We start from the raw sequence: 27,999 nt of genomic DNA on the forward strand, positions 1-27,999 counted from the left end.
GCTAAGAGAAACCGCGCAGCTCGGTCTCAGGGGCTCCACGCCTTCCGCCCGCGTGTCTCCTTTGTCCTCTTGATCACAGGCAAAACCACAAAACCAACACTATGGGCCACGTTGCTGTTCTTTGAGCTTTTTCAGGAAGGTTCTGTGAAGGCTACCCACTTGGCAGCTCTGAGCCAACCCCAGCTTGAATTATGCCAACTCTGATTCCACAAAAACTGTTCTGTGGAGTTTCTAACATGCTCCTACTCTGTGTTGGATGCCGGGGATACAGAAGTAAATAGGATGGTTTCTGCTACCAGGAGAGTCACAGTCTGGAGAGGGGGAGATGTAAGTAGTGGCAGGATATCAAGAGATGGAGGAACAAGACACGTTGGTATCTGGAGGGGAGGACAGTCAATGCGTCATGCTGAGCGTGTGTGTGCAGTGGGGGTTAGGGAAGACTTCCAGGCTTGAGATGAGTCTTGAGGAATGACTGCTTGATAAACAAAGGGAGGAAAAATTCTACATGTGGAAGGACCCTCTCGTGCCATAAAGAAGATATGCAGGGGAACCTCGGGCAGTCTGGCCCTGGGTGCTACAGCCTGGGGGGCGAGCAGGGAGGGCAGGAGGCAGGCAAGGCCACCCCAGCCATGTTACAGTATATCCATCCTTCCCTCCAGAGGCAAACAATGTTTGAGCCCCTGAAGGACAGAGCCACCTCAAGGTCAGAGTCAGGGTTGGGTTAGTGCAGAACAGGCTCTGAGACAGCGTCTGCTTAAGGATGAGCTCCGTGTGCAATGAAGCGCAAGGCAAAAACCATGCACAGCAGGTTCAGTTTTTAAACACAATTTTCTAAGAACACCCTACCCTTTCTCTATTTCCTTCTGACAGTGACCACTTTTAACTTCTAATGAAGCCAGACCATGTTCCCCGGTTGCTGACGTCAATGGGCTTTTTGCCTGAGTCAGGACCTCACAGCCGACCCTAAGGGCTTGATTCTAATCTCGGGCACACGGGGCCAGCAGTGTCCCTCCTCAGCCTGGAGACCAGTGACCACACGCTGAAATGGGACAGCGCTGCCGCCTGGGGGACGCGTGTACACACAAGCCCTGCAAAGAAATTTTCAGGAACATTTCAGAAACCTATTTGAGGTCAAGAAGTAGACTGCTACGGTCAACTAGCTCGCCGTGGGAGAGGGCAGCACGTGGCGCCCTTATGGACGTGCTAAGCTGACAAGCATTGCACAACCCGGGAGCGAGGAGTGGAACGAGACAAAAGGCGCTGCTGGTTCTGCACTGAGTGACCCGGGCTGGCAGCCGGCCTGCGGCCCTCAAGATAGCTGGACTCTCCACGTCATCTGAGGAGTGAACAGGGCTCATTACAATAACGCGCTCTCATTACCTAATCTGCACTAGAACCAAATGAACACAGGCCTCTGATACTCTCGTTACACAAGATTAAAACTCTCAGAACCAGGACTGTTCTGGGAAAGGTCAAATACTGAAAATAAAAAGACAGATGAGAGCCCATGGCAGCGATCTGTGGTCACCCACTGAGTCTGGAAGCCTGCTGCTCTGCAACTGGCCCACGCAACCTGAAGTACGTCTGAATAAAAACTGGATAGCATCTCTTAGAGGTCAAGAGCACGTATTTCACTCAAAACACAACTCGGGCGAAGGGAAGGTTGTGTTGTGTTGCAAAGGTCAGGTCCTCGAGTTGTTTGTAAACCTGCAAATAATGATTTTTCATCAGAAAGAACTGTAACCACTCCCTACACCTGACAGAGCAGCTCAGACTTTGCTCATGGTCTTACATCTAGTGTAAGAAAGCCTTTCTACAGAAGAGCTTTTGCGCAGGAGTTCTGTGGTTGGGACGTTGTGCTGATGAAATGATCATATTACCTTCATCCAGGGAGGCAAGTGGGACAAAAAGCTGGGTGTCATCTTGCCAGGTCTGAGGGCTAGAAGAGGGCCTTGTGGGTAAGGCCACACAAAGCAAAGACACGCCGGGGCTCCTTTTGTGCTCACTTGCTGTTAACTTGCTTTCCCCCTCCATGAGTTCTAAAGACAGACAAGGCAGAGCAGAGACTGACTATCAGCTCAAGGCTTTCAAAAGTAAGTTCAAAAGTTGCTGTAGAGACGAAGTTAAAGGAACATGGAGAGTGGTCTGATGCTCTCTTTTGAGAACACAGATAAGGCACATTACATATTTGAAAGCTCAGAAACTCTATCCAATTTGCTGAATTGCTCCAAAGATCATGCTGTACCTTGCTCTTTGTTCTGTAAATCTTGGTCTTAGGCCAAAAGCAACAAAATGCGCCCTGACCACTACTTGGGACCTCCCATCTCCCTGTCTCCAGCCTGCCTCATCAGCACGTCCTAACCATCACCCCTTCCCAGCAGCTGGCCCCCTCCTCCCCGACCCTCACCCATGGTTGTGGGATGGCTGAGGGCCGCCCAGGGGGCCAGCCCATCTCTCCTTGTTTTCAAATCCCTTGAGATTCTCTAGGAAGCTGTGTAAATGGCTAGTCCCTCAGCAGTAAGGATGTGACTTCTCAAGTCACAGAGTCAGATCACCAAGAAGAATGGGGGAAACAATCAGCTACCAGGATAGTCAAGTCACGGAAAACACAGCTTCTAGCTTTTTCTTTTCCCACATGTTTTTCAAGGCTGCCGTGCACACACCCAAACATATGCACACACATTCACCAAGGAGGGAGTAAACTCAGCTGCAGCAGAGTCACACACAACAGTATGTTGTCCCTAGCAGAGAAAGTCTGTACACATTTTGGAATGGGCTCAAGTTCTCAGGCTCCAGGCCAGCAAACCCCGTGGGTGTTGCTGGCTGTGGTCCTTGAATAACACCTACCACTAGATGAACAGATGCACCCAGTGCCTAACTGTCCACCCAGCTCTGGGGGGACCTGCCCGTGCTCCTTCAAAGAAAGGCAGGGTAGCATGATGAGGAAAGAAAAGGAGAAGAAAGCCAGGAGTATTCACTTCAAATATCAGTCAGCCAGCACCACACTGCCCAGTCCGACGGCAGTGGGTGGGTGTGGCCAAGATAACTTCAAGGAAAGCTGGCAGCAGAAACAACAGGGACACAAACTTCCCAGCGACCTTGGCTTTCTTTGTACAGCACCCATTCTAAGAAGAGTTCACACAGAGTTTACATATGTTATCCTATTTGTCACCACTAACACCCCTCAGAGGCATTTCTGTCCTTTCCATCACACCTGCAAATTCATCAATGTACTGACCATTAAGAGAGGGGGAAAAAATCAATGAGATTTGAGCAACAGCAAAATAAACCTGTTGATAAAGTTTTGTGAACAGGATTCACAGAACAGGAAATATCCCTCTTTGTAGATCTGGAGAAGAGCAAGAGATTCAAATAAACACATGAAAAGATGCAAAGCCAAACAGGCAAACAAAACCGTCTTTGACCACCTCATGCTTTTGGTCAAGGGGGAAAAAGGCACAGTATAGGAAAACATTACAAATTCCCTCTATTATCAGCTGATGAAAGTCCAGAGCCAAAGATACAAGCATAGTGTCCATTCCTGGTTTCCCCTCATTCTCATCTCTGGCTCTGCCCTTTAGGTCGTCTCCTGCCCACAGTCACCCCCTTTTCACCGCAGACCCTACCGTCCACACGTGCAACGTGCAGACTTGCTCCTACAGCAGCTGTTTTTCCCCACTGCCAGCGAGCAGCACTCCAGCTCTTAATGCTCCGCCCACCTGTCAGCTACCCAGATCCCAGGGGCCACCTCACAGCTCCTGAGGCAGCACCATGCGCGGGACTCGGGAATTCTTGTAAAGATCTCCAACACAAAACCTTTCACAATTGAGAGATTGTTCTAGGTTTCATTATGTTCCCCACAGCACCTAGCGTGGTGCCAAAGGCAGAGGGGGGGTCTTCCAAAAACACTTCTTGGGGTGGTAAGGCAGATTCCATGAATTTAAGAGCTTGTTCAAATGGTTTGTTGTTACAGAATTGTTACGTCAAATACAATAATAAGTCAAACTTAAGCTGGAAAATTATTCATACACAGCTTTTGGTTGTCAATCTTTTGATATATAAGATGGCTATTATAATTTTGGTACTAGATAGTTTTGATAAAAGGCAAAATATGGAGTCTGTTTTTTAAAAGGTGCCATAACTTTAAAAATATTACAATTGTCTGTGGATTATTAGGACAATAAGTAAAGCAATCATTTCCTAAAGATGAAACCTTCATTTAAATATTGAAATTTTAACTTATTTGCATTTAAAATGTGAATCCCCCTCCCCCACGCCCAAAGAGTTGAGACTGACTACAATAATAACACAGTCTAGCATGAGAGGGGAGCGTGGGCAGGGCAACGCTCCTCCAGGAACTTGGAGGCAATGGGAATGCCCATCCTCAAGTGGGAGGCATTTCCACTTGTACAGCACACTAATAACACTGGGGAGAGGAACACTTCTAGAAAAATGCAAAGGGAGGGCAAACATGGTGCAGTGGTTTCAGAAAAGCACATTTTAGTAGTGCTTAGCTTTGTAGAGAAGGGAAAAGATAACGTCTGAGAAGTGAAAACATCCCTGTCACCAGAAAACTGGTCTCAACCGGGCAGCAACGGTATCGCAGTGAGCACCCCAGTGCTCACAGCAGCACTGTTTACAACAGCCAAGACATGGAAACAACCTAAATGTCCATCCACAGATGACTGCATAAAGAAGTTGTGGTATATTTATATGATGGAATACTACTAAGCCATAAAAAATGATAAAATAATTCCATTTGCAGCAACATGGATGGCCCTGGAGATCGTCATTCTAAGTAAAGTAAGCCAGAAAGAGAAAGACAAAAACCATATGATATCATTTATATGCCGAATCGAAAAAAAAGACAAATGAAATTATTTACAAAACAGAAACAGATTGACAAACATAGAAAACAAACTTATGGTTACCAGGGGGGAAAAGGGTGAGAAGGGATAAACTGGGAGCTCGAGATATACAGATACTGACTAACATACATAAAATAGATAAACAAGTTTATGCTATATATCACAGGGAACTATATTCAATATCTTGTAGTAGCCTATGGTGAAAAAGAATATGAAAACAAATACATGTATATTCATGTATGACTGAAGCATTATGCTGTACACCAGAAATTGACACAACATTGTAAACTGACTATATCTCAATAAAAAAAAAAAAAAAGAGTATCGCAGTGATACTACTAAGGTCTGGATGAAACACCCTTCAAGATGTTATTTCCCTTTGCCTTGATTCTATGTTCCCTAAGCAAACTCCTAATTACTATTGTGGCTTCCTAGTATCTCAAAATCAGGAAAAGGGTTTCCACAGATTACAGACAGGAACATGCTGGTTCCTAGAAAGGGATTATTACCATTATAAGTCAACAAATTAGTGTTCTGATAAATATTTAAGATAGCAGTCAATTACCCTACATAAATACTCAACACATAAGTATTACTTATATATTAATACCTATACTTACATAATATGTAAGTATTTATGTAGGGTAATCAATAAAGTCCAGTTTCTAATCCTTCTTAGCTAAGAATAGAGATGGAACCAGAGTCAAACTCCTGAGTCACTGTCCCTTCCCTCCACCCTGCTCTCTCACTATCCCAATAACTCTTTGGCCTCGGTGTTAAACCTTCCTCCCCATTAAAACTTCAAAGAGTATGATTAAACCAATTCATTTTTCTAGGAGCTTCCTGGTAGTGAAGACAAAAAGGGAAAGAAACTTCAGAGGACAATTAATTCTTATTACCTGATAAAAGGATCCTTTGGAAACCAGTTATTAGGAGATATTAAAATCCTATTTTCATTTACCTTTTAGACTTTTGGGAGAAAAAGACTTATGAATAGCAATCTTACACAATTTCACTCAAGGAAAGCTGATTTTTCAAAAGAGTTTTTAAAAGATGAAACACTATCCTTAGTCTTAACCCCAGGGCTATTTCTATCAGAGTAAATAGTTTAGAATTTATTTAAGTCTTTGAAAAATGTTAATCCTGTAATCCTGTCTAGGAATGTTAACATAAGAAAGTTGAGATTCAAAAGTTTGTTTCAAGTCAGTTTTTTAAAACACAAAGTATTTCCCCATGAAAACAGCAGTCTTAAAATTATGGGAATGACTCCGGGGAAGCCCAGGAAATCCTATTTGACTCTGAATACGTATAGCTGAAATGGTGCCAATAGTAACTGTGATCAGATACCATGTTTTGTTCCCTGGACCTGGAGCCAGGTTGCTCCAGGCTATCCAGTGGCTCCCCCAGCTCTGAAACAGGGCTGGCATGGACCCCTCCTCTCTGCTCAGAACCAAGTCTCCGGGTGCCCAGACTCTAGTCAGGGCCCTGCCCATGGAGGCCCCCTGAGAAAGCACTGAGCCAGGACTCAAAGGACCACCTTCCACATTTCCTTCCATCTTTAGGAAACTAGCCTCTCTAAGCCTTAGAAGTCACACCTGAATGTGCTATAAGCCCAGGGTTCAAGGATGCCTGGGGTAGGGGATAGAACGTTCACTGTGAATCCTTAAACAGTCTCAGTTTCAAGAGAACCTTGTTCTGAGTTGCAAAGAATTGAATTATAAATAAAAATTTGAAATATAATTGTTGGAGCTGCCTTTACTGTATTTTTACTGTTTTTTTGGTGTTCGTTTTTTTTCTCTTACAGTAAGCTGGTTAGGAGCTGTTGGTTTGGCATTTACCTCTTCGGTTCTCATGGATGGCCTATGATTTAGTGCCTCCTAATTTTTCAAATGCATGGTCTCGTTTTTACCATTTTTCTCTCACATTTCATTTAGGATTGCCAAGTCTCTTCTCAGTTTGCTTTGCTCCCTTCTCCAACAAATATTCCTCTTCTACGCTAATTTTTCTTTAAAAATAGCCTATCCCCTCAGATTCACAGCAGCACATCCCATGGAATGTGACGGTGGAAGTAACCCACTTCTATGCTCTTCTGTAAGTAGCCACTCACCATATGTGGCTATTGAACCCCTGAAGTGTGGTGGTGTGATTGAGAAAACTGACTTTTCAATTTCACTGAATCTTAATGAATTTAAAGTTAAATTACAATAGCCACACAGGGCAAGTGGCTACCCAATACTGTAAAGATGCTGTTATTGGTTTCTGAATTGGAATCGAACTTGACATTGAAATTGAATTTGCATGTGAGTATGGTGGGGGTGTGTCTGTCTGTCTGTCTGCAGCTTCCCAGTAGAGTTTTTCCTTTAAGGTCTGTTGAATGGAGGGAAAAGCAGCCTATTTCCTATGATTAAGCTGAAAAAAAAGGTTCTGATTTTGCTCTGGAAGCTTCTACAGATGAGAGAGTCTCCACCTGGAGGTGGGACGATCACCTTTGCTACTAGTAACAGTTCGGTCAGTCAATCTTCCCCGCCTCATATTGTATTTTTTAAAAACTCCGAAATAAACAAACTCGTTTCAGCCCCCACCTCCCCACAGCTCATCAGCCTACTTCTTTGTTCTGTAACACAGAACTCACTGCACGAGTTCCCCACACTTGCTGCCTCCCCCTTCTCCTCCCTACCCTGCACCGAGCGGCTCTCACCCAGGACCCCAATGAACCCTGCCAAGTCCTACCATCCATTCTCCAGGGCCTTTGTCACCAGTGCTCACCTTCTCCTTGAAATGCTTCCCCGTCTTGGTCCCTGGGCCACCCTATGCCTGGCCTCCCTCCTTCTCTTGGCCTTTGTTGATGGCTTCTCCACTCCCTGAATTCAAGGGACCGCAGGGCTCACTTCTCAGCTATTCACAGGCACCTCTCTCTCTGGGAGACTCAGCTAGTGCCGGGAGCTCACACACCCTCATCTTCTCAGGACTCCAGCCAGTCCCCTCAGCACTGGAGTCAAACATCTCACTGTCTACTCAGTCAAAATGGTGCCTGACCCAACGTCAAAAAGTAAAAGAGATTAAAAAAAAAAAAAAACAAGCATATTGGTCAAATAAATTCTCAAACATACAAAAAATAAAGAGAATAAAGCCATACAGGTATTCTAGAAAACTCATGTAACATTGCCTCTCTATTCCTGGGAACTCTTCTAACACTGAGAACCCCCATATCTTTCCCAATAATGGACAGGTTTCTGGCCACTGTCCATGAGGCCCCCACACAGATGAAGAGGGAACATCGGGGAAGACAAGGCAGCCTTCAGGGAGGGGGCATGGCGTGGGGGCCCTCGTTGTACCTGTTGCATTGCGTGAGTCCAGGCTGCCTTCTGCTGGGTCATTGCTCATCTGCTCCTGGGTGTCTGTCCTGCTTCTCAATGTCAGCAAAGCGGGCCCTCTGCTCCCACTTTTAAGTGTGAAGGGCAGGCAGCTGGCTGGAGAGAACAAGACACAGAATTAACATCAACTCCGACGGTAACACGTCATCACAATCGGGAGCGTGGTCTCCCTGGGAGCCTCCCGTCACGGACAGACTGTTCATGGAGACAAGCACAGAGCGACCTGGGCTGCAGCCGCCCCTCCGGGTGGGAGCACACACACAAACACAGCTCCAAACTACGGATTCAGAGCTGCAATGGTTGGAAACCTACATCGGCTAGAGCATCCTGCTCCTGGTCTTGTCTGGTGGACTCTGAGAGGGAGCAATTTGGAGGTGGCTTTCAGAGTTAAACATGACTTGGCAGATTTTCTGAAGGGGATTTCAGGTCAATCTGGCACCTCCCACAGGACCTGCAATGTCGGAAATGCGAGTATGTGAACATGTGTCCTGATGGGTCGGGAGGTGAGATGAGGGCAAGAGGGCATGTGCAGACTGAAGGGCTGGACTAACGTGCGTGTTTAATACATCACTGACCAGTGTAGCTGTAAACATCTTAACAACAACCCAGGAATTGTGCTGGTTCCCTCATCTGACCTAGGTCTCAAATGCATTTGTGTGACACAGTGATGTCTGTAATTCGCTTTAACATTCTCTATCCTAAACAGTGTGATGTGGGAGTTGTTAATCAGTTTTAGTCTACAGCTTAGGGGTAAGTAGTTAGCATTTGAGCCCACTGATCAATGACACACTTCAGAAGTGTTCAGTATGTGCAAGAAACATCAAAATCTACTCTGCAATTCTTCAACTGTCTTTGTGGCTGATCACACTGGAGAGTTTATAATGAGAATAACGCGTATAGATACGGTGTTTCTGTGGCCAAACAAGTGGAGTTCAAAAAGGATGGACCAGCTAGAAAACTGGGGGCTCTGCATGGCGACATGAAGAAGGTAAAAGACTCCAGCGATCCTCTCCAGTCCTGGGAGCAGCACGTGGAGGGACCTAACATCCGGCGGGACTCACAGGTCAGCCGAATGCTGCTGCCAGAGCAGTGCTGACCTTCCTGGAGGGACTGTCTCCTGAGAGGCACTGGCAGAATGCCAACAACAACGCTGAGCAGGGCGTTCACCGCCAGTAGCAAGGTGCTCCCTCGAGTCTCCAGTCACAAGCACATGATTTGTCTTTGTGTGTCTTTTGTGCCCACTCTCTGACCAAAAAGTCTCTGCTGCCAGATCTGGTCTGAGACCGACTTCACCTACAAGGGACTTACAAGATGCCTTGTACCTTTCACCCAGCTCGAACTACTGGGGCCTGCAGGAGTCTTCCGTTAAGAACCGCTGGTAGCTAAAAATACCAGAGTGGCTTGGGTCACTTTGCAACTTCAGCTCTTTTGCATTGAAAATAATTTGTTACAGTAAACATGACTCTAAATAATAAAGGTTTTACCTTTTCTTGAAAATATCTTAGACTGAGTAGATTCCTCTCTTATCTGCAGTCTGAAAAGCTTTCTCGAGAGAGGGAGGGACGGGGCAGAGTCCCAGTCACCCAGCGGAAGCCGCCCACGGCCCTAGGTATTTCCAGGGGAGAGGGCTGGGCCAGTGAGCACCGTCACAGCTGACAAGGCTTGAGACCACTTTTCTAGATCCACATCCACAGGCGCCAGTGAAGGAGCAACTCAAGAGTGCCCTTTGTGCCCAGATTCTGGGAACTATGGCTTCCTAGCAGATCTTCTGCCCCCAAAGCACCGAGATGTGAATTCAGAAGCAGCAGTGCTGATCTGTCAGCTGCGGTGGAATGGCTGGGAGCATCTTCCCAGTTACTGACGCGCATCGAGAGCTCACTTGTTCTCACTGGGAGAAACGGCAGTGTGCTGAGGTTTTAGATATAAGTGGGGTTTAATTCAGAAGTGCGTCAGTGGGGTGGGGAGCTCACCCCACCCTCCCTTCCTAGGGCCATGGAAGTTTGCGCTCACTAAGGAGGGTTCTTGGGCTAGGGACCACTGAACACCACTGGCAGAAGAGCTGGGTGCTGTGAGTCCGGGCGAAGGCAAGGACTGAGGAGAGGAACAGAGGGTGGCTGAAGACAAAGATCATCAGAGCAGACAAGACCAGAACTATGACAAACATCAGTCCTTTTAAATGTGTAATCCAGTCCTCTCCACACCATTAACAGGGTGGGGTGTGGGGGTGGGGACCAGGACTTCTGGGCACATTTGTGTGGATGTAACTATAAAGGTTTTGTGGGTTTCTTTGTTGCTATTCGTACCTTTTGTGTATCAATAACTAACAAGAAAGCCAAGGTCACGGATGACTTTTGATACGTAATAAACATTTTGGATTAAAATGTCCCATAACATTATGAATTAAGACAGCTTAATGAAGGTGTAACTGACATGTAAACTGCCCATATTTAAACACAGCACTTGGATAAATTGTGCTGTGTGTGCCCACCCATGAAAACATCAGCATAACATTTTGAGTAATTAGAGTTGTGTGTAAGCAAAAGCACACATGCTGGAGTCGGGTGACTTGTACCCTAGCCGTCGGTACTCCTCGGGCGGCGCTGAAGCAATCACATCACGTGCTTCACGTCAAAGCCAGGCTGTGGACGCGACAGGGGGCCGCCCCCTGCCTGCCGAGAGCCGGCGGGGTGGGAGGGCCAGGAATCACCGCGCAGGGAATGCAGGGCGGGGCATCACGGGCTTGTCTTTCCTGAGCCCTCCAGCCCCCGGCCCTGTGTGCCAATCACACACATTTCTTTAAGACTTCAGGACATTCTAATGACACTTGTGTCTAAAAGACCAGAGCCAGAGCTTCCTTCTAAAACAAGAAAATGCATAGTGGTTGAAATTCAGCCACAAAGACTGCATCTGAAGGACGTTAAAGGGCAGTAGGAAGTGGAGCTCCCCTGAAATGCTGGGGCAGGTGGGCAGGTGATACCTTCCTGCGCGGACAGGACTCTCCCAGCACGGAACCGGAGAGTGTCCAGGACTGGGTCTCAGGCACAAACGAGCCAATTTGCAGATGTAGGGAAACAGGAAATGAATCACAAGGGGGACCTCTGGGACTCCTGAGAGAAATCCACTAATTCACTCAACAACGAAACAGGAGTCCAGCGTGACTAGCTGGATTCAGCCCAGGATGTAGGGCTGGAGGGAGCTACTGTTCTGCAAACAAAGTGATGGGCACAGGACAAGTATCTGTGTGAATCCCGAGGGGAGGGGCGCTCTGGGGCCTCAGCGTCTCCGTGGTCCCGCAAGCAGGCCGGCAGAGCCCCCGCGCCCTTGTCCTCCTTCCCTCAGAGCTCTGATGAGCAGAGAGCTGTGTGAACCAGGAGCCCTGGGGCGGGACCAGCAGGATGCCCTGCCCTTGGCAGGAGCCCAGGCCCACCAGAAGCTGGGGCAGCGGAGGGGCTCCGCGCGCCCAAGGCTGGCAGCCCTGAGGACAGTGGAGAGAGAACGAGGTAGAGCAAAATGCCACTTCGGCAAGTGCAGGGGGCTGGGGACTGGTGACTTGTGTGCGTTCATGTTCCATAACCAGTACCGTGCCCTCATTCCCACTCAAAACTGGTGAGGCTTAGGGACTCACAGATGACAAAGGTTTCTGAGACAAGTGACCAGGATTTAAAGATTTTCAATCTTTATAAAGATTTTCAAAATCATGAATCCTAGACCACATGCTGCACACACGAAAACCAGCCAGCAGAAGCTGCACGTGCGTCGATAAACATCACCTAAATCTGAGCCAGTCCTGAATTTAGACCCTCCCCCAACGCCCTACCAAGTCCACCATTCAGCAGATTCCAGGAGGGCTGTGCTTTGGGCCTCAGGGAAGACCACAGCTTCTTGAAGGGAAGGCGACCCGTAGGGAAGTAACAGACCCTGAGGGAATGAAGGAGTGAAGGCAGGGGAGGGGTCAAAAGAGGGGGGACACACACACAAGCATACACACACACAAGCATGCACACACGTGCACCCCCCACACACACACATACTAAACCTCTCCCAGAGTCGAGGGGCTGGAGAGGGGCTGGAGGCGTGGAAGACCACCAGTGGACCGAGGCCCAGGAAAGAAGACAGTGCGCAGCTGCTTGACAGAAGGCAGGTGAGACCGGCGAGCTCTGACCGGTGGGGAGCTTCCTCCTCTGGGAGCTGTGCTCCGCAGTTTGAAAAGCATGGGGCTCAGACCCAATTTCCCAGCATCTGTGTCCCCCGCTGCGGACCCACGCAAGTACTGCTGCAAACTGCTTTCTCCCCAGTGGAGCAGCCAGTTTCCCTTTCTTCTACGCCCCATTCCTGGGAGTCAGTGTGACATGAAATGCAGGCTTGTTGACCAGGGAGGGCCTCCCGCCTGGAGCCCAGACCACAGAGTAACATCACACGCTGAGGAGAGGCAGTGCGGAAGGCGGAGTTCTAACAGAAAGACCTCCAGGACGTTCTCTGGTCCAGCCCGAAGCCGAGCCACGGTGCCAGCCCTACGTCCTGCACTTACCAGGAGTCAGGGAGTCCTAACAGCTGGGCACTGAGGCCTGAGTTGCAAGTTTCCACAACTGTAAAATTCACAAATTATTTATAATTGATTTGGTTTGTGAAATTCATAGTGTGGCTGCTTTACAACAGCTCCCTCTTATGTTGTGAGCGCTCTCAGGCACGCTGCGGGCACAGGGGCGGGAGAGCGGGTGCTTCAGGGTGGGGCTCGAGCCCCTGGAGCCTAACCCTTTATGAGGAAGTAGGGCTGCTAGGTGCTGTAAGCAGGTTTATAGGATCAGGCCTGAGAAAAAGACACTGGTTTGGAGATGTTAGTGATCTGTGAAGACTGTTTCAGCAGTGCGCGGGGTGGGGAGGGGGGGTGAGGAGCCATTTTGAGGAGAGGGACATGTGAGCAGAGGGGCCAGGACAGTGGCTGTATGGAGACTGCGCCGGAGGAGGAGAGCTCCCTCAGGCTCAGAGAGCCTGGAGCCCAACTGTAATAAAAGAAGAAGAAGCTGATGGTGACGGGGACTCAAGTTCATGGACAAGACAACCAGAGCTCAGGGCCCAGCCACTGTGGGACGGGATCGGATGAAGGAGTGCATGTTTGCCTCAGGGAAGGAGGAGAGACAGTTCCCTTCCTCTGCATTTAGGAAAAGGAGGAGATGGGTGAAAGCAGAGGATTCTGTCATGAAGACAAGAGAGAGGAGGCCCCCAAGATGGTTTTGAACATTTGAGTGAAGTATCTATGAATACAAATCTTGTCTTTTGGATGACTATCCCTGATTTAAAATTTTTTTAAATCATGTCAAATATACATTAACAAAAAATTTACTATCTTAACCACTTTACAGAGTTTGGTTCTGTGGTATTAAGTACAGTCGCGCTGTGGTGCAGACATCGCCACCATCCATCTCCAAAACTCTTTTCATCCTCCCAAACTGAAGCTCTGTGCCCCTGAAAAACCACTTTGCCATTCTTCCCTCCTCAGGCCCTGGAAACCACCATCCCACTCCCTGTCTCTGTGAATCTGACTGCTCTACGAACTTTATGTAAGTGGAATCATACAGTATTTGTCTTTTTGCAACTTGCTTATTCACTTCACATAATGCCCAAGTTTCATCCATGTTGTAGTATGTGTCAGAATTCCTTTCCTCTTTCAGGCTGCATAATATTCCGCCATTCCACCATAAGGACGTACCAAATTTGTTTATCCACGCATTCCTGGATGGACACTTTGGTTGATTCCACCTTTTGGCAATTGTGAATAATGCTGCTGTGAAAGTGGGTATACAACTATCTCTTTGAACTCTTAAGTTCATGTCTTTTGGGTGTATTTCCAGAAGTGGCTTTGCTAGATCATATGATAGTCCTACATTTAATTTTTTGAGGACTCACCATACCATTTTCCACAGCTGCTGCATCATTTTTACATTCCCATCAACAATGCACAGGAGACCAATATTTCCACATCCTCACCAGCACCTGTTCTTTTCTTTTCCTTTTATTTTTTATAATAACCATCTTAATGGGTATGAAGTGGTATCTCATTGTGGTTTTGATTTATAGTTCCCTAACGCTTAGTGATAAGCATCCTTTCACGTGCTCATTGAATATTTGTACTGTCTTCTTTCGAGAAATGTCTATTCAGCTCTTTTGCCCATTTTTAAAATCAGGCTGTTTTTTGTTGTTTTTGTTGAGTGGTAGAAGTGGATTATCAGCCCATTATCAGATATATGATTTGCAAATATTTTGTCCCATTCTGTGGGTTGCCTTTTCACTCTGCTTTTTGTGCCCAAAATTAAAATTAAAAGCTTTAATTTTGATGAAGTCCAACTTATCCCTTTTTTGTTACTGTTGTCTGTGCCCTTGGTGTCATATTCAGGAAATCATTGCAAATCTAATGTCATAAAGATTTTCCTCTTCATTTTCTCATAAGAGTTTTATAGTTTTAAGCTCATATGTTTAGGTCTTTGCTCAATTTTGAAATAATGTTTTAAAAATGTGAAACCACACAAATTTCCTTGTCCTCCGCTCACAGGGGCCATGCTAATCTTCGGTGTGTAGTCTCAATTTTAGCCCATGTCCAGCCAAACCAAGCACTGGAACAAAATCCCTTGAAAGAAATGCATTGGCATAAATATATGAAAATAAAACTGTTCATGATATGCTAGAAATGAGTGCTCTCACTTTGTCACTTGGGGATTCAGTGTATTTATCCAGTGTCCACCAGATGTTTTAAGTGTCCCTATTTAAGCCCATCTCTGCCTCCTGCGCTCCCAGCGAAGCTTTTCCTTAGGGTTCTGACCTTGACTCTCACATATTTTATAGTTACTCTCCATGACTGACTATCTTTCCTACTCGCAATGCCAAACCACCAGGGACACAGCAAGATTTCCACGTCCCCTTGTCAATTTTTCATTACTTACAAATGTCAGCTTTGATAAGGACATATTTCAAAGAATTTAGAGACTGATTTAAACAAGGGAGGTTGGTTTGAAAGATGGTACATTCAGTGTCTAGACCCCCAGGCACTTTCCTGAGAAGAAGCAAAGGATTTAGTCTTGCAAGAAACAAAACCAGAGAGACTCTGGACTCACCCACACTGTCTGGATAGAGGATTCAGAAGACTGCATAGGTGAGGGCAGAGCTGAAGCTCTAGACCAACAGGAACACAATGAGAATCAGCACTTCAGGCTGCAAGGTGCCCCAAACACCTCCTCCCATCTGGCTGCTCTAGCATGTGCTTCTAGGCACGCACTCCTGCCCTATCCCTGCCCTATCCCATCCGGCTGCTCTAGCGTGTGCTTCTAGGGACGCACTCCTGCCCTATCCCTGCCCTAACAAGAGATGGGAAAGCTTTTCCCTGGAGAAGCTGAACTGTATGAAAGAACAGACTTACAGGCACTGACTTTTGCAGGGGTCTCCCCATGCAGTCACTGTACAGCAAGCTCTCCAGGCCACAATCCCTGACTTCTCTCCACTTCACTGGAGCTTCCAATTTGCTTTTAGTGCCTCATTCTTAAATAGGAAAGGATGACGAAGGATAATACAACAGTCAAGGAAAGCTTCCAACATGGAAGACTGAGGCCAAAATAATAAACAGCAAGAACAACTCTGGAAAGAGATCACACAGGAAAAACGTTCTTACCACTATAATATTCTCAGAGATGGAAGAAAATTTATTACAATCATGGTAAAAGGAATGCTATAAGAGGAACAACTGGAGAATAGTAGAGTTTTGGGAAATTAAAAACAGAATATTAAGAACTGTAAAACTCAGTAGAGAATTTCAGGGATAAAATGGAAGAACTCTCCCAGAAAGTAGAGCAAAAATACAAAAACAGCAAAAAAGAAGAGAACAGATAAGAAAATATAAGGATTAATTCAACACAGAAAACAACAACAATAGAGAAGAAATTATCAAAGAAATAATACCAGAAAACAACCCAGGTCTGAAGCATATGTCTATATACTATGTGGCATATCATATGCCTGAGACAATACATTTAAAGAGACCAAGACACATAATTGTGAAATTTACTATCAGTGGAGATCCAGAGCACAGCCCAAGATTGCCCAAAGAAGGAAAGAGATCACAAAGGAAAGGGAAGGAGAATGGTGTTCCCCTGCTCAAGAACATTACTGGACACTAGAATAGAGCGGAGCAAAGTGTCCAGAACTCAGATGAAAAAGGATTTTCAACCTGGAATTCTGTATCTGTTGAAAGTATCAGAGAGAGAAGAATAAAGTATTCTTTAGACACATACAGTCTCAAAGTATTTACTCCTCAGCTACCCTCTGTCAGCAAGTTACCAGATGATGGGCCCTGACAAAGTGAAGGAGCAAACCAAGGAAAAAAGCAGCGTGAGACAGTGGGCGCTTCAAAGGGATGTCCCAGGTTGATGATGTTAGGGGCTCCGGGGACAACAGGTGTGCAACAGATGTAGCCCTTCAGGTGGAGCAGAGCTGAAGGTGGTGGGAAGTGTGCCAAGGGAAAAGACCATGGAGCTGACAGAGTGCTCTAAATGTGTTTGGAATAAATCTGGAAACCGTATGGTTAGCTGTGACAAATCTGTTAGAGCATTTAGGGAAAAAAAAAAAAAGATATAGCAAAAAAAAAAAAAAAAAAAAAGCACACACAAAAAAAGGCTATTATTAATTGAAGGGAAAAAAAAAGTTATGCAAGAGAAAAAATGGAATCCAGGCACCTATTTGGCTCAGGCATGAGGAATATTTACATGGACCAAATACCGCGAATGCTGTCGCTTTAACTAGAACTGTGATCTCTACACACTGAGCTCACAGGGGTGAGCAAAGTCTGTGTATGGTGGGAGTTAATCCTCAGTTCCATCACAGAAACTCAGTATATGATGCCTGAAAACAAAGAAATCATTAAGAAATAGCGATATATTATTTAGTAAAAAGGAAAGAAATACCTAAAAAGTAGAAATAAGAGGTTGAAAGTTGTTTCTTGAAAGCAAGACAGAGAGGAGACTGGATGATGCTTCTGTATTTTGTTCTGAGCATTTCAGTATAGTTTGATTTTTTTTAAAATGGTCATATATACTTTAGGGTTATTTTTGGACTCATCTATACTTTTCTGAATTTCAGTGTGCCCATAATCAGGGTCTCCACAAGCTTATAAAAACTCTAATGTGAAAATTAGGAGAAGGCGCCCCTTTTTGAGGCAGAGCAGCTCCAGGCCAGCACACCTGAGTTGAGGGCAGAATGGGCTGGGTTTCAGCCCCACCAGCCTCCTTAACCTGAGCAACTTACACAGAGCAACCGGAGACCACACAGCAGCCCTGTTCTAGGAAGTACACACGAACTATTAAAACAGTGGGGGAAAAGAATAAAAATAGGACTAAAAAAAACCTTCCTGAATGTCTCCTAAGATCAAGTCTCATACAATAAAATGTCCCATAAGGCTTTTTAAACTTCTGGTTTGAATGTAAACACCAATAATAAATAATACACAGTGACTGAAATCAATGCCCATCAATCTAACACTCTGAGAGATGCCCTTGGGTAATGTGGGACTTGGCTGACCTGGACTAACAGTTATTCTCATGAAGGGAGGTGTGGTTAGGCATGGTTATCTGTAACTACAGATCTCCCTCAACTTACAACGGGGCTACATGCCAAGAAACCCATCATAAGTTGGCAATACCATAATTCAAAAATGTATTTAATACACCTAACCTACCAAACATCACGGCTTAGCCTAGTCTGCCGTAAACGTGCTCAGTTCAGAACACCTGCATTAGCCTACAGTTGGGCTAAATCATCTAATATAAAGCCTGTTTGATAATGAGTGTTGAACAGGTCACGTAATTCACTGAATACTGAAAGTGAGAAACAGAACGGCTGAGTTGGTACAGAATGGTTTTAAGAGTATTGGTTTTTCACCCTCGTGATGGTGGGGCTGACAGAGCGGCAGCTCGCTGCCAGCATCCAGCATCACGAGAGAGGATAGTGTCACTAGCCTGGAAAAGATCAAAATTAAAAATCTGGAGTACTGACTCTACTGAAGGCACACTGCTTCCGCAGGATTGTAAAGATAAAAAACTGTAAGTTGAACCATCATAGACCAGGGACCGTCTGTAGTCTTAGAAATTAAGAACATTGTTTTCAGCGAGTGTGAAGCTAGAGAGATCCTGGCCGGATGAGGACGTCAGATCTAATTGTCCTCCCAGCCCTTCGACCCTCCTCAATAAAATGGCTTGACCCCCCACCTCAAAAAAAGAACATCGTACAGAACAGAAATATATTAGACATTTTTAAACACACACTACAGGATTAAAAAGAGTTAAATGGAGAGAGATATTGAATCATTATAAAGGAACTTCCAATTCAAACCGAGTTATTCAAAAAACTAAAATGTGTTGCCTTGAACTGTTGGGATTAAAACTGGGCCCCCACTGGGTGGGACGGGGTGGGGGTGGGGAAGGCAGAGTTATAATGGCTTTTTTGCTCTGGCTGAGACCAGCCTCTAGTGTGAAGGGTTTATGCTTTAATGCATTTCCTCACTCCCCCTGACCGTTGAGCTAGGAGAGGTTCAAAAAACATTTGATTTAAGTGTTTGGTAAAAAGTGATTTCATCCCCAATCCAATTTGTTCTTCTTAACTTGAAAACATTGTATTGCTTTTTATTTGCTTTAAGGTAAGTGAAACTTTGGAGTAAGAATTAAGACCCAAGAGAATTTTCTAGGAAGGATGGTGAATTTGAACTCCTCAACTGCTCCGAGAGGCTTTTTTTTTTTTTATCATTCTTATTTCCTGTCCATACTCTCAGTGCCACTTATGGACTCTGACATCATAAGTGGTTCCAGACTCCATCAGTGGTCCACAATGAATTAAAAAGCAATAGAATCCAGATGCTACTTCTGGTAAACAGTTCCTTTGTAGGAAAAGTAAACAGAACAAGAAGGTATTCACTGACGTCCCCTACCACATTCATTCACATGGGAGAGGTCTTTTCGCCTTTGCACCCAGTAAGCACGTAAGTCCCATTTGTAGATTCACTGGTCCACAAATATCACCCATCTTATACTTTTGTGCTCCTTCTTTTAATTAATTCATTGACTGTAATGTTTTAAATAATATCAAGTGAGTGTAGTCTATACAAGGATACTGATATATAAATTAAAAGGCCCGGTGAGTATTATTGCTTCCCATTTTCAACCAGTAAATAGTTGCCATTGATAAATAGACATCCAGCAGTCTGCCAAGAATGCTCAACATATGTGATGTAATACAATATGCCTGCTCACAGGGGGAGAAAAACTAGGAAATAACTTATAATAAAAATAAAAATAAAATTCCTCCAATAAAATTCCTAGAGCTGCTAAAAATCCCGAGGACCAGTGCTTACATCCAGCTGCAAACCGCTGGTGCTGAGTAGAGAGCCAGGGCAGCGCGCGCTTCTAAACCTAGGGACGCCAAGGTGACTCCTCACAGGGGTACTAAACCACAGATTTTTGTTTCATCAAATATATCTTCTACCAGCTTTTCAGTGGTACAGAATTACTTACATGCTCATGTCAGATAACTCTACCTTTACTCTCATCTTGAGATCAGATGAATTTTATGGAAATCGATTTCCAAGCCAACGTCCAGTGCTGTGACGTAAAGCAAATGTGACAGGTTTCTGGCTGCATTTACTACTGTCTGTGAAAAACAGAAGGTGGCTCCCTTTAACCTAATCCTGCTCCACTGGTTTACAACTGTGACACCAGAGTTAGAGGACTCACTTTGACTCATATTCACGCCAGAACACCACCAGGTCAGGTAAGACATCTGTGAAATGCGGTCTGCACAGAGCGCAGGGTCTTCACGTCTGCTGAGGGTGCTGCCATCGGAGTTAACATCGTGTCACACCTCTGCAGGTAAAACACCATGGCCACTGATATTATGGATCCTTTGATAACATTTGCTCCAAAATAAGTTTATCTATATTTTGCACCCAAACGCTTCATTTGAACAGCATTTTTGCTTGAATTCAACATAATAATAATTCCTCTCAATTCAGTATAAACAAAATGTGAACACAGCTCTGGGCACTCTCTGCTTCAGAGAATAAGGTGAATGATTAGTCTTTGCCCTCCCATCTCTGGTTACAGACAGTCCGGCTGAGACATGAGATAAATCCACCACTACAACTTCACGGTAAGCGTGGCCACAGCCACAGTCACACGGGCTGTGGAAGTCAGGCGAGGCAAGCGTCCTCAGCGGGCGAGGCCGTGGAACTCTGAGCTGGATGACAACTAGCGTTTGGCGATTCATTCTAGACAATCCCCCGACCTCTTCCTCTCCTCCTTTGCCCGCTTCCCCGGCGCCTGCTCTCTGCTTTGCTTTCTCAGGGGATCGGGGGGAATGCTTGCTAGCTAGGGTACAAAGATCTCAAGTCCTTTAACATGACATATCCTGCAACAACAGTGAGGTCTCATTGTCCTCTTTCACATCAAATTCCACCTGCTTATCCTCGGCAGAGGGACTCACTCTCCAGGGCACAGGCAGGGAGCTGTGAGGCTGGAAACCCAAGTCACGTCTGTCACGCTCCCAAGCCCCTGGTGGGCTGTGTGGATTCTGAGTCTCCTAGTGATCAAAACAGAGCATATTTTGCTGTAGCTGTTAACAATTCTATACTTTAAACTCTACATTTTAGAGACAGCCGGGAAGTGAATAACCCCTAGCCTTTTCCAAAGAAGTAAGGTAGGACCTGAATTTCAACTTATTTTGAGCTCTGTTTACAACTCAGATGCTGTTTCTGATTAGCTGCCTCAAATTGATTACGTAAACATCTGTAAGCCAATTCTGACGGTGTACGAACAAACAAGGAATACAATAAGGGTTTGATTATTTTTTTACTTTCCCTCGGAGGTCAGTCTGTGAATTTTATTCAGATAATAAAGTTCTTCTGAGAGATGCTAAAAAAAAAAAAAGAATTTTGTTTCACTGAGAAATGCATGCCATGAATTATGCAAGCTATTCCAGAATCAGAAGTATTCAGGTTTTTCAGTGTATGCTACAGGCCTAATGTTTGTAGCATGTAGTTCGTCAAAATTAAGATAAAAGGGCTGAAGGTTAGTTAGTAAGCCACTACCTATAAAATGATCTTAACTTGTGTACACACACAGGGCCACACTAGGACGATTTAATGCTGGCAGACTCTGCCATACACTAATCACGCAGAATTGGAGACTTTAAGCGGATAGAATCATGACGGTAGGATTGATAAAGACAGCAGAAGTCTCTAAGTCTAATCTCCAGGGGCTTAGATTTTTCATCCATAAAATGAGGTTATACCATCTTTCCTGCTGTCCTCAGGGCCATTTTGAGACCAAGAGTGTCACGGATGTGAAAGGGTGGTGAGAAGAGTTTCACAGACGCCAAATTAAACTACCATTCCTATTATCATCCTGATAGACCAACAGGTGGACAGCCCGACTGCCAGACTGGCTAAAACCAGGCCTGTGCTCCTGTCTTGGCAGGGCTTCTTTTTGATACCCCTGTGAGATCCGTCTAGGCATTTAGCCTTTGGATATGCCAAGCGTAATTTCGAAGTTTCCTTTCTCACGCCTACCAGGTCCTTATAATTCCTTTAAGCTACACTTAACAAGGGTAATCAGCGGAAGTTTAAGTTTCCACACTCACTGGGAAACGGCTGCAATCAGATGAGGTTTACGTACATCGCCGATATTTTAAGTAAGAGGAACGCAGAGTGAAAATCACACGGTGCAGCCGAGCAGGTCAGGCAGCTGGAAGTCAGGAGACCGCCGACCATCCTGGAGACATCGGATTCCAGGGTCGTCTTTCTCACTAAAGCAGATGCAGGTTCTCTCTTTAGGGACATAGAGGACCGAACCCTGAAGGTTGTTCATTTAAGATCACCTCCTTGTGGTGAGTAATTTTCTGAATCCATAAGACTCAGGCTGTCAGGTGTGAAGAACTGGTGACAGTGAACCTTAAAGCTCCTGGCTGCTTCTTGCTTCTCATTCTTCTTAAAGTTGCCATTGCCTCGTACTTACTGGAAAAAAGCAGCCATTTTAATTTACCCCTCCCTCATAGTGCTTGACTGAAGGCCTCCCGGCCACCACCTTGTTGCCTCCACGCTCTTCCCTCTGCTGCTTCCCATAAAGACGCACGTATTCTGCCACGACTGACCATCAACATGTCTGATTTGTCACCTCCAGCTCCACGCTGTTGTCTGCAAATGATGCGTCTTCTGCAAAACTGAATGTGGCAGTTTCTTTATCCGTCAGAGGAAGGAGCTTACTCTGAGCTCAACGACTTTGAAGGATCCTGCCCACTTGGTACAAGCTACGGAAGCTGAGCTAAATCTGCACAGGCCATCTCCTTCAGAGGCTCACACTCGCTGCTAAGAGAATATAGTCTTAGAAATAACAGCCCTACTTCTACTTTATTTACTACAGAAAGTATATAATACATTCTGTTACTGTATACATGCAAAGTGGAGGAAGAACCAAGGAGTCACACAGTTTATAGAATAAACTTTCAGGGTTTCAAAGAGCAAAGGCAACTCATCCCATCAGAAAGCCCACGTCTTGCAAAGTCCCAGCTCTTGGAAGAAACGAGGGCGGTAGACTACATGGAACCCCAGCTGTCCCCTAGTCTCTGAAGCGATCAAACATACAGATTGGGAAATACTTTACAGAATTGGAAAATATTATAATGTGGGGGAAAATATACTGAGGAAGCATCAATTTCTTCCCCCCTGGGGAAAAGAATTATCCTCAATAGTTAGATCAAAATCTTCAAAGTTTTACCTTAGTGATAACCATAGCTGGTCTTGTAAGCAAGCAAAATAAATGACTACTCAGATGATATAATTCAAGCAATGTCAGCAAAAACCCAAAGGGATGAACACGGGGCTGAGCATGAGGCGAAAGAGGGAGGGAGGAGGGCTGCAGATGCTCAGAGCTTCCAAGTTAGAGTCATGTTGGGCCAGTCATCCTTGCTGTGAGCGCGGGGGTGGGGTGTCAGGTGGCTGGGTCCCACACAACCCTGAGAACCAGCTTCCCTGAGGAAACTCGTCCCTCCCGATATCAGGACAAAGGGTTACAGAGGATATCCCTTGCCGAGCCGAACACGCAGTACAGTACTTTAAAGAACAACTGCCTAGTAAAGGAAAACAGCTGAGATTTCCCTTTGGGAAAAGTTCTCCACTTCATGACCAACCTGGAGATTACAGAGAAGCCCAAATGAGTTCCAAACCAGCAAAGCAGAGAGCAGCCCCAAGGGCAGATGGGCACGTCTAGCAAGGAGGAAATGTGAACGCGCCATCGGGTTGCTGGACAGTGCAAAGGGAACGGCTCCTCTGCGGGCATGGAGGGGAGAGCGCGTGGAGGCTCTTCTTCCACCCCCCTGCCTCCGGGCCAGAGTTCCCGGACAGGGAACGTCTTTCCAGCTGCGGTGACTACACACTGGGCCCCATCACGGACGAGCTGAGGGCTGACTTCAGACAGAAGCACTGACCGCACAAGCTCAGTGACTAACAGAGAGAGAGGAGTTCTTGAGAACTGGCACTATTCTCCTCCTCAGAATCACATGCTAATGTAGCAGCCAAATTTTACTTAACTGTGTGTCATGATCCTTACCCGGGAGCTTACCTCGAGGTCAGCATACAGAGCTCGTCAGGGAAACCAAACCATCATCAGGGAATCGTGTGGATCTCATGCCTGCTGAAGACAGGGGCCCTCTCCAGGAGCCCAGGGACTTTTTTAAAAAGGTAATTCTAGATGCCTACTCCTCTTCCTACCTCTCCTGAAAAGAGCTCAGGGTCCAGGAAGGAATCACTACCAGAAAACCGGCCCCACATTGACAGATGGCCCTCGGAGTGTCTCATGAACGGGCCAGCTCACTGGTTGTTTTCCTAAGGCTGAAGCCACAGTGTTACACTCAAGAATTCAAAATGTGTATGAAGATTTGGAGAGACAGATAGGGGGAAGAGGGCCAGGAGATAAAAAATTATAAAGGAAATGAATAAATCATTTGCTTTCTTGTCCAATCACTCGATTCACTCAAGGAAAAATCTTAGTCTGTTTATTTACTTAATGAAACATAACCTGAATAATCCACGTTTCCAAAGAAAGATGAAGACATTTTATTTTGTCCAGCTGCTTTTCATCTTATGCTGTTTCAGACCAAAATTCAAAGCTGCTTTATACCTTTGCAAAAATGAGAGAGGGGAAGGAAAAAGCAAAAGGGATTTTAAAATTTTGTCTCAGACAAACTAGGCCTTAGTGTTTAGCAGAAAACCAGGCAAAAATCCAACAGTTCAAGGAATGCCCACCCACCCGCAACGCGCACCCACGGTCCTCGGGGCATGTAGCAGTGATGGCACAGGGCAGTTAGCGGAAAGCCTGCCGGTGCATGATTTCTTGTGCTGCCCTGCCCAGAAGTAATAATTACTCCCTGGCAGAGCCTCTGCAAGCCTGTCGGAGCAGCTGGCACTCCCCCACGGCCCTTTGCATCAGTGTCCACCGTCACTTTCATTTTATTCTGCTACTCTTCTGAGCACCTTTGGAGCAGCCCCTGAGGCACAACAAGAACCCTGGGATCCCCGCCACTGCTGGGAGAGGAGGGCACGAACCCGAGTCCGCTCCCAGCGGGGCCCAACCCTCCCTTCAGCAGGCACACGTGGGTGCGTGGCACTGGCCCAGTGCAAAGATTAGCTTTCCGGCTTCCACTTGGAGCTTGCCAGAAACAACACACATTTTGAGAAATGTGATGGTTTGAAGACAAAGAATCCATCTGCAATTCCAACATGCAACTTTCAAAACACAACTGCCCCTCAAGATGGTAACATGGCCATGAGCTGCCCTGGAAGAGCCGAATGGCAAAAAAGAGGGCTGCTGCTGTGTGACGGGTGCAGGCAAAGTGCGTTTTTATGCCATCCATAGTGTAGGCAGGATACATAAAAAGTGTGAAATGCCTGGAAGAAGAACAGAGAATGGTGGCCTCGGCCCGGAGAGACGATGTACCACATCCACAGGCACGGATATCCCCGAGTGAAACTAAGCCACCTCCTGGGCCAGGCAGAGCAGGCCCGCAGGGCACGAGCTGACCTCTGAGTCCTTCATTTCGAGACGCTGCTTTCTTTCTTGGCTGTTATATTATGTAAGTTATAAACACGTATCATAAAAGGAAGAACTATCATTTGGAATGAAGGTAATTAAAGACAGAGTAGGAAAAGTGGATATATTTAAAGCTTTCCAGGTGGAAATTTAATTTCAATGAAATTGGATACCAACCTTCTTCAGATGGAAAATACCCAAAATGTAACTGATTTTCTTCATTCTGATTTTATTTTCTAACTTACAGACATGAAGAGATAAAAGAAAATATCAGAACATTTGGATAAATTACTTGAAGTAATCTTTTCAAATATGGAGAGTTGGAAATCTATTTTAAAAAAAGGATTGTGTTAGGAGACATTAAAAGATAAAGATAATAATAAAATAATAAATAATCACCACCACTCCTACCACTGGGGGGCAGTAACCCAGTACTCACCTAACTGGAGTACTCAATGGGTAAGCTTGGGGCCTGCCCATACTGCAACCAAAGTTCCTGAGAATCACTGCATTAAAGAATCTTAATAAACCTCTGACTTAAGTATTTTAAAACCGTATGCTCAATGAGGCCTACAATAAAGCTTCCTTCAGAGGTGAGCCTTTTGAAAAAATCATAAAGGGTAGAGCAAATATTAAAAGTGTTCATATCTGTCTCAAATAAGCACACCTGCAGTGTATTATTAGGCAGAAAAAAGCCTCAGGTTATTTTGAAGGACAAACCCGACTAGCTTCAGGCTTCCAGGAAACATCACAAACTGGAGACTGTGGGGCAATTTCTGTTCTTGAAGCTAGAAGAATGATATATGCAGCCACGCTGTGTTCTGAAGGCAATTGATAGGCCTTCATATATATGTTTATGAATACATATATGAAAGTCTTATTATGTGTATATATTTTCAGTAAATATGCCACCTGTATGTTTTTTGAAAAAATTACTAAAAGATGCACTCTGATTAAAAGATGACAAAAAACCCCAAAACCATCCAAAATTAAAGACTTTGTTAAAAAAAAAAAAAAGGTAGGGAATCCCAAAACCAAGCAAAGATACAGCTGAATGGAAATCACCCCTTTCCCAGCACTTCCACACCCCTCCTCTATTTCTACCAGAGTATTCCACTAATTCTACAGGGCTAACCCACAGCCACACTGAAAAAAAATCCCTCTGTATTCTCAGATCTCCTTGTCAGATAAGTCACTTCCTCCGATCCCAGTTTTCTGCATTATCCTAACTATAGCATGCATACAAAAATGTAAGTAAATTATTCAGGACTCAGGTACCCCAGTCAGCGACAGAATACCCCAGAAGCTGCTGGAGTCCCCTCCTTATATCCCTGCACCCCCAGAGGGAACCGTCATCCTGTGGGTCCTAGAGACATGATAGAGAACATGACAGGCAAGCTCACTCCCAGGGAAAGATGGACAGTAAAGAAATACAGGAGTCAAGCAGGCAGGATGTGATAACAGCAGTAAGTGCATGGAGGCGAGTCATGTAGAGAAGGGGCTCGCAGTGTCAGGAGAGGGGTCTGGACCCTCCTTTGCCAAGTAAGTATGAGTAGAGACATGAAGGGGTTGAAGGAGGGTGCCTTGTGAGTATCTGGGGAAGAGGGTTCAGGGCAGAAGCATCAAGTACAAGGCCCAGAGGCAGGAGTGTGCCTGGCACGTTGGAGGAGTAGCAAAGACTAGCAGGGCTGGAGAACTAGCAGAGAGAAGAGTGACTCTAGGGTTTTGCATTAGTAGCTGGAGGAGTGGAAAAATGAACTGCTACCATCAATAGTGTTAATTGTATAGAATGAAAACCTAGTAGTTACTTTCAAATGGTAACAGCAAACCCATAAAATGTGTCACATGGGATCGGAATTTGAGTGTGTCTCAGTGATAATTCTCTAAGCTCCATTCAAGCTTGATCGATCCGGGAAATACTGCAGAGCAGTAAAACGCCCACCCTTTAAGCCAAGACTTCGGTTTGAACCCTAACTTTATCATTATTAACAGTGAAGCAATGGGCGAGTTATTCAACCTTCCTGTGCCTCAGTTTCCTTACCTGCAAGGTGGACACAATGTACCAGGTTACTGTGAGGACTGCATGAATTCAGGCATCAAAACACTTACTCTATGCTTAGTACATAGGAAGTGCTCAAAAAGAGTTCGTGATCATCTTTTCAGTTAAGTTAGATATGCAGTATTTCACCCGGTATCAAGGGTCAAGGTAAGAAGTTGACAATCAACATACCGCTATATTTTTGGTAAAACTGCTACTGAACACATGCCCATGGCTTTCAGATTCCTTTATGTGAAACTCACAAAACTAACTTTTCTGGATTTAGTTTTGGCAGGGAAATTAGTGTTCTTCTATTAGAAAGTCACAGTTGCACCAGCCCTAGTACAGGACGGACCACAGAGTGAGACCCTCTCATTCTGAATGAATTCTCATCCTTTTCTCTTTTTTGCTGCAGCTTTCAGGAAAAACGAAGGTGAAGAGTTTATTCAGCTGAAGCAACTAGACCAGGCTTCTGACGCTTACTGCCTTATCTCTTCTCTTACCCTGTGCTCTCCCCCTTCCTTTGCTATGTAGGTTTTCCATGGTATTAAGCCAACTCCACATGATATCCTGGCAGTCTTTCATATTTTGACAACTCTCTTACAGGAGTC

At 45.4% G+C, this 27,999-nt stretch overlaps 1 protein-coding gene and 1 non-coding gene across 7 annotated transcripts in view; both read right to left on the reverse strand.

Moving 5' to 3' along the window:
• The window catches only part of PDE10A (phosphodiesterase 10A), a 537,273-nt gene that overhangs the window by 293,887 nt on the left and 215,387 nt on the right, over positions 1-27,999 (reverse strand). For all 6 annotated transcript variants that reach the window (XM_032485326.1, XM_032485329.1, XM_032485325.1 and 3 more), the window contains exon 2: positions 8,204-8,338. In XM_032485326.1, coding sequence (XP_032341217.1) covers positions 8,204-8,252 — 49 coding nt within the window. In that variant the 5' untranslated portion in view covers positions 8,253-8,338. The remainder of the gene's footprint in view (positions 1-8,203; positions 8,339-27,999) is intronic.
• LOC116665571 lies at positions 14,745-14,855 on the reverse strand. Its single transcript, XR_004322229.1, has one exon. It is a non-coding gene; the product is annotated as a U6 spliceosomal RNA (small nuclear RNA).

This window comes from Camelus ferus, chromosome 8, assembly GCF_009834535.1.
Source record: "Camelus ferus isolate YT-003-E chromosome 8, BCGSAC_Cfer_1.0, whole genome shotgun sequence".
Taxonomy (NCBI): domain Eukaryota; kingdom Metazoa; phylum Chordata; class Mammalia; order Artiodactyla; family Camelidae; genus Camelus; species Camelus ferus.